The 8,128-nt window shown below is 26.4% G+C and overlaps 1 protein-coding gene across 1 annotated transcript; it reads right to left on the bottom strand.

The window, feature by feature from the left end:
• Positions 1-250: 250 nt before the first annotated feature.
• LOC126909403 (GATA zinc finger domain-containing protein 8-like) lies at positions 251-7,917 on the bottom strand (the record flags this gene model as incomplete). The annotated part of the gene is given in 3 exon segments (XM_050691822.1): positions 251-475; positions 2,681-2,858; positions 7,578-7,917. Coding segments are annotated over 3 exon segments (685 nt in total), but the record flags the coding sequence as incomplete, so codon positions are not given.
• Between the last annotated feature and the right edge of the window lie 211 nt (positions 7,918-8,128).

Raw genomic sequence — 8,128 nt, forward strand, 5'->3', positions numbered from 1 at the left:
TGGAGGTTACACTACGATGCGGAAGGCCATAAGGAAACCATCGCATCATAATTCCCTAGTAACATCAATGCACATGATATCCTCGAATTCTACTATGATGTGCTATAATCAATAATCTAAAAATAGAAATAAAAAGGATAAACATCGATGTTCTGAAAGTTTCAGAAGTACGATGGCCTGAAGTTGGGGATATATTTAGCGGAGAATATTGATTTATATACTCAGTATTATTCATAATTTAAAAAATTACCATCATATTTAACACAGCCATTTTGTTTTGTCAATCTCTTTAGAATTATGTCTACTATATTTTTATTTAATTTGCTCATTGTAAATGCTTGATGTACTTTATCGACAGGAATATATCCATCAATATTTTTAAAACTTTCCAAAATATCAGTTAAATAATTAATTTTAAATATAATGGTACTGTTAAATAAATCCATTAAATTTTCTATATTCAATTTTATATTTTCTAAACGAGAATAAATTAAATATGTATTAGTATAATTATATACTTAAAAAATTAATATGATATTGTCAATGATCGATGAAATTTACAATTATTATTTTATATTAAAATATGTTACTAATTTCTATTAAGTAAACGTATGTCTGATTAATTTTGGTGTAAACATTTGTTATTGAGCTTTTTTTTTTTTAATCTAGTACTTTTTTTTTTATAAAACATAATTTTTTTTTTTAATATGTATTTTTCTATTTATCTTTTTGATAATAATTAATTATACTCTAAAATTTAAATTAGGCTGAATTTCTGCAATCGCTAAAATATGTTCAATTATAAAAAAAAATTCTATTAACTTAGTGATTAAATTGTCAAAATATCTTACTACCATTGAAATTTATAAAATCAATAAAAATTTTGATGAAGACTAAACATATATACATATATTATTTTAGATTTTTTATTCTCGTAACAATAATATTTCAGATAGTGTTGAAACATTACAGATAGATTCAATAATACCAGATTCTTATATGACAAAATTATTTTGTAACAACTATTTATTTTATTTAGTCGACAAATAATAACGTTATAATTAAATTTCTTATCAATATGCCTTATAAACGGGTAAGTTATTCTGATAACAATAGAATTGCAACTATCAATTTAGTAATGTGTTTATTTAAGTACAAAAATATTGATTATCTGGATGCTAATTTTGGAAACAACAATAAGATATTATTACAATAATTCAATGTTAACAATAAATGGTCTATGTATTGCCTTATAGTTGATATCTTAATTCATTAACTAATCAATTATAAACGAAAATTCTATTATATTTATCAATTTCTTTTTGTCGGGACCAGGGGCATTAAATAATTTAGTGCGTATCCGAACCGAATAATTGCACTAATGCCAATCAGGCTGCGTAGTGTGATGTATGTAAATAAAATCACTGGTGGTGGGAGGGTTGGCCTGCACAACAACCAGTGATCTATGTGATGAATAATGTGTAAGTGTGTACCCTTAAACTAAATAAATAATTCAAACCTTTTTACAATAATTTCAATAAATAAAATGACTAGATAATATTTAACTCTTCTGGTCCAACAGTAATAAAAATTATAAACTCTAAAAAAGTATTTAACAAATAACAACAAATTCTGGAGTTTCATCACTGGATGGTTTCTCCAATCATGTATATATGTCAATTGTAAATTATTATTTTTTAAATCATACCATATGCTTATTGTACTAATTTAGGTACAGATTGTATATTTTCTATATATATATATATAAAAAAAAACAACAAATTGACTACAAAATAAACTCTAGAACTTCAATAAATGAATCATAAATAAATTTCAATGGTATTCACAATTCGTAGAGCTGCTGGCCAGAGATGCTACCTAAAACTAAAACATGGACCACAATAATAACAAATTAATTTAGATAAAGACAATTTTTGGTAACACAAATTTGAATATCACAGAAAAAACAAAACAAGTTATTGAGCTAATTAGTAGCTTTACAAAAATTGTTCTCCGCAATTAGTGCAAAAGAAAAAACAATGACAAAAAAACTACTTGAGCTTTTTAAATCTTAAATTTGCCGTAACGATTTTACCACAACTAAAAATAACGTCTATATCAAATTTGTATGTGTATTTTTACTAACAAAAGTAACTGTTTTAACAACAAAAATCTTTTGCAGATTATATCGCAATCCAATTTTGTACTATACTATATAAAATTTGGTTATGTGCGTATGTAGTGTGTACTTGTGTAACAGCTGATCAGCTATAATTAAAACTATTTTATTTTTTTTACTCACCTTAATTCCAACTACTTGGGGTAGGCAACTCTTATCCTAAACTTCCACTTGACACGATCACCCACGTCATCTACGCTCAGCCGTCCTCATATCGCATTCTATTACATCCTTCCATCTCTTTTTTAATCTTCCTTTACTTCTACTTCCTTCAACATTCATTTCTATAACTGTTCTAACAGATTTTGATTCTTCTCTCCTCATAACATGACCAAACCATCTAAGTCTATTTTCTCTCATCTTATCTACTATTGATGCTACACCTGTACTTCCTTTTATATGTTCGTTCCTAATCTTATCTTTTCTAATCATTCCATTCATCCAATAATTCTCTTGATTCATTACCAATACAATAATTAACTAAAATTCTATTATAATTACCATTGTCTGTGTTTTTTTTATCTGAAATACCCACATTGGTACCTTCGTTAAACATAACGCGTTTTAATTCATGAAGTTTCTTAATAGTAACCATACAATCTTGATTTGTATCTTCTTTTGATAACAATGTATTCATCTGCATGCTTATTATTTCCAAAACACTTAAATTATTGTTGAACTAAAAAACATAATAATTTGTTAATTTTATTTAATTTGTTTACATAAATGGAGTCAAATGTTGTGCTTCTTATTATTTATTTATAAAAGTAGTTCATTAATAATAATTATGATATGTGGTCTGAAGAATAATTCCTCAGACCACAGCGTGTTATGGTCGAATCGAGCATATGAGATTGTATGACGCATACTGCTTCGAAATCAAATCCCATTGACTAGTGAAATTTTTTTCATTTTTTTCACTGTTTTCTCTTTGAATTATTAATTCATGTAAATTTGTTTATTTTTTTTTTTTACATTTTATTTATCTATATACTTTTATGTGCATTCAAAACACATTTGTTGGTACAAATTATAATTCAGTGGTAAAAATGTGATTAAAATAAAATAATATTTTATACATATAAATATAACTTATTTTAATATTAACTGGGTAAGAGTATATTTATAAAGAGATGATATTGAGGAATTAAATACATTACATTTCATATTAGGAAGGTTGATATTTATCATTAAATCAGCAAAATCATAAATACTTTTTACTTTTTATACAACGTATAAATGCTATTTATTCACATATACATTTAAACTTTCATAGATCTGATGGTCAGAGTTTTTTCGAACAAATTTCTCTGGGAGCACTTGAAATGCACAAAAAAAATTGTTTTTATAAAAAAAAACTATTAAAATAACTCATAAAAATAATAATTAAATACATTACATTTCACATTCAGAAGGATAATATTTATCATAAAAATAGAAAAACATAAATACTTTTTACATTTTAAACAATGTATAAAAGCTTTTATTTCATATGTACATTTAAACTTACATACGTCTGATGGGAAACAAATTTGATTCATTTATCGATTTCTCACTAATTTGACGGAATACTAAGCGTATATTAGCATGTTTTTAAAAATATCCACAGAAGGTTGATGGTGAATTAACAAATGTATTTTTACTGCATCTTCTCTGTACGAAAGTTGTTAATCAATTTGTAAAACGTTAACAGAATTTTGTATTTTTTTTATAACATTTTTTACTATCGCGAAAAAAATAAACATCGCATGGCTGACAATATGGAGTACAATGAGGTGGGATTATTTCTACAGTTGCATTACATTCACCATTTGAATTAGTAAAATTATTTTTGAAATGTCCAGGATCTGTTTTTCCTCCCCATGAATCAATGATCAATAAAAACTCGTTGATTCACAATATAGTGCTAAAATATTTTTACAAGCTCATTAAAATGAGATTTTGTTCATTTTCCTCGACTTGGGCGTTGTTACATAAATGTTACCGTATGAAGTTGTTAAAGAATTCATAGTTTCGTTTATACGTGGACCAAATTCTCCGTTAATTTCTTGCATACAGAAAAATATTTTGGGGAGAATTGTACCCGCAGCAGTAATTGCATATTGTGCAGTATAGTTGTGTGTTACTCTATAAAAATCGTCTAAAAATACCTCGGTAACTTTTTCGCCTTTATGTGACTATGTCCTATATATATCGCTTCGATATTTACAACCGGTGGTTTGATATTAAGATATTCTTTTTTTAAAAACATCTGCGTGTTAAAAATTATGGAAATATCTAAAGCTTTTTTCGATTTAATATAACGTGTTACCTTTCTTTGACGGATATTATTATTACGTTTGAATTTTTTCACTCATAATAGAAAGGCCGTAAAACGAAAACCATTTATATTTTGAAATTTCACTGCGGCCTTTGACGCCCATCGCTGAATCATCCTTGTTGTAACAGGTTATTTGTTCATTTTAGCTTCATAAAAGCCATCATAAGTCCACTTATTAATTTTTTCATAGTACTTCTTTACACCACAGTTCAAAATTTCATTTTCTCAACGTCTTAAATACTCCTTTTTTAACACGCTTATATTAGTTTCACGTGCATGTTGTTTGTTTGTCGTTTGTAAGTTTGTAACTCCACGCGGCACGTGTTATTATGTCGCGTATCCCGTCGTGTATGACCTTGAGACTATACTGTTGTAACGCATTCGCCCCACCCCGCTCACCTCTCGTAGAGAACAATATTTTCCAACCCGTAAACGCGCGCTCATCATCAAATATATATATATATATATAACAAATTTTTATTGTAATTGACACAGTTGTAAAACGACGCGGTGCAAAGTCCAGCAAGTGCCGCACGGCCGACGTCGTCCCGCCGCTATACCGTAGTCTACTTCCCATTGTCAAAATAACATCGTCAACAAACTTATCCGCACTCGCGCACCGTCGTCATCTACGCTGCTAACCTATTGACGCCCGAGCATCACGCCGGACATCGCGTCTTCGACGCCAGCAAAAGTGCCGCGATATTATGCGAAGATTATATATTCCTACCGCCACCGCTAATATTAATATATATATTAATATTTATACGTATATACGTATATGTTAATATTCATTTATATATTCCTACAGCCGANCTTAAAACAATAATGTAGGAAAAGTACTAGTATTATTGTGAAAAAAAGCGTGGATGCTTTATGCCATATTTTTTGTATATTGACCGCCTGACGCTTTTTTTCACAATAATACTAGTATTTTTCGTTCATTATTATTTTAAGTTAATTTTAAAAATTATTTTTAACTTTTTAGTTCGATGTGCTTTAAAAGCGTGTTTTTTAGTTTTTTTAAACTATATTTATTTTTCACTTTTTAGTTTCATGTTATGATAGTAGTTAATATCAATATCATGGTTGTANTTTTTTCAACAAATTATATCCGTTACACGTTACAACGTTACGCGTTGTAATGTTTTTAAGTCCAATTAGGGAGTTTTTTAGCAATTTGAACAATTTTAATTTTGGTTTCAATCTGTATAAATGACTTATTTTTTAATGGAGATTTCAATTCATGGGAACTAATTGTTAAGTTATTCGAAATTGTTGATCTAAAGCTCTTAACACAAAAGATTCTTCAGGTTGTCAACAGCTTGAAAAATATTCTTTATCTTCCTTAAATCCATACACATTTAATATCTTTATTATTGATATGGCCATAATTTCACCCATTAAACAATTATTTTTGGAAAATTTTTAGTCAACTGTTGAAGATAAACAATTTGAATCTATCAATATTTGCGCGACAATTTTCAAAAGCATTAGCAGCGTTAGTTTTTATATGAACATAAAAACACCTTGTTTATACATTCCTCACTAATAATGGCACTTGTGGATGGTTTTAATAGTTCAAACAATATTATGCAAACATTTTAAATATAAAAAAAGATAAAGTAAAACTATAAATTGTTTATAAATTTGTCCAATCTCGCTCTATATCCTATTTTCGTATTGTATTCTAAAACTCATGAAAATTATGCACTGACGATTTTTAACATAAGTTATCCTGTATTATTAAATAAAATAATATATTAACTGTAAATATTAATAGATTTTTAAAGATAATACCAATCAAAACTTTATATTTAATGTATTTGGGGAATTAATATCGACATTACTAAATATTTAAAAACTTGTTTGTCACACTTGTCTATCAAAGAACAAAAGTCTCATATTTCTATACTTTCATTGAGTTGAAATTTGTTTGATATTTTAAAATCACATTGTATATAATTAAATAACTATAATCCAAAATCATAAAAAAATTCTCATTTTAATGAATTCATAAAAAATGTATCAACACCACATTGTGAATCAAACGAATATTTATGAATCATTGATTCAAGGGTAGAATATTGGATTTAATATTATAAAAATATTAATTTAACTTATTCTAATTTTTAAAAAAATTATGTTTTTATATAACAAAAAGTAAAATGAATAAATAATAATTTATAATTTTATTTTTAGCTTCGATGCAAAGCTGAGATGGTATTGCTTTTACTATGATGTGTTTTTTTTTGTCTGTTACCACTTTTTCTCAGCTCTCAACGAACCGGTTTCTTTCAACGGTACGTCAAAAGATCATAAATCGTATCTAGTCGAAGACATTTTCCTCAAAGATTGAAAAAATATCCCTCGTTCCCTGTAAATGAGGAAAATCTCCAAAAAAATTACAAATTTAAAAATCGTTAATTTTCGAAATTTATTCAATGTTTTAAATTAAAACTGCCATAACTTTTTCAAAAATGAACAAATCAATATAATTTTTTTATATAGATGCTTGATGTAATTACCTATCATTTGGTATACTTTTTTTTTTATAAATCTGACCCTTTACCAGCCTACAGGTGGGAAATTACTTTTTCAACTTAGTTTTTGAAAGTGTTCTGGAAAGTCTGACACATTTATATATATCTTAAATTAAAGCTAATGTAATGTACTTTATTATGGAAAAAACAATTTCGAACTTTATTTTGCCTTCACGGTGAAAATGGTATTGAAAAATGTATGGATCAATACAATTTTTTTATTAAAAGTAGTATTTATATACACCTTTCATTCGACATACTTTATCTTAATCAGGATATTAATAAGAAAATAGCATATCTTGTAACTTTTGGAATAATTCATCAATTTTTTAAAATTAAACATTATCTAAAGATTTGCAACGAAGCATTTTTTTTTTATATTGATTTTAATCACTGTCAGATATCATTATACTTGATCCAACTATGACACGTCACCACTGTGCCGCGACCCACCTGTGCTGGGTTTTTTTCTGTCTAGTTAGTTTAATAAAAATTACAAAATAAAAAATAGTTGAAATCGTAATTGATAAATTACCTGCATTTCATTGTTTTCATTACATTCATTACATTCATTACATTCATTGCATTCATTACATTCATTGCATTCATTACATTCATTGCATTCATTTAGAATATTTTCATTATTATTTTGTATTTCATTATGTTCATTTGGTAGGTCTCCTTGATTACTTGGTCTTACAACTTGATCTTTTTGAAAATCTTCAATTTTCAATGGTTTATCTTTAGAATTAATGAGAGCGCAAAAAGCCGATAAAATGTAACATGCAAACAATAATATCTTAATTTGATAAATCATCTCTTAATATCTTCAGTTTCAAACAAAATTACTTAAAATATTAAAAAAGTTATAAATATAATAATTATAGTATGAAAATGTTTATATAAAAAATGTATAAAATTTACAGACTATTTTAATCCTTATTTACTTAAATTAAATATGTTAAAGTAAAAAACAAGTTTTTAAATCAATTTTATATTTAAATTTTAATATTATAGCAATATGTGATTAAACATTTTTTAATTGTTATATTTTATTATTGTAAGATAGTTTTAAACGAATTAAAT

Source organism: Daktulosphaira vitifoliae, unplaced genomic scaffold (assembly GCF_025091365.1).
Source record: "Daktulosphaira vitifoliae isolate Bord-2020 unplaced genomic scaffold, ASM2509136v1 Scaffold_346, whole genome shotgun sequence".
NCBI lineage: Eukaryota > Metazoa > Arthropoda > Insecta > Hemiptera > Phylloxeridae > Daktulosphaira > Daktulosphaira vitifoliae.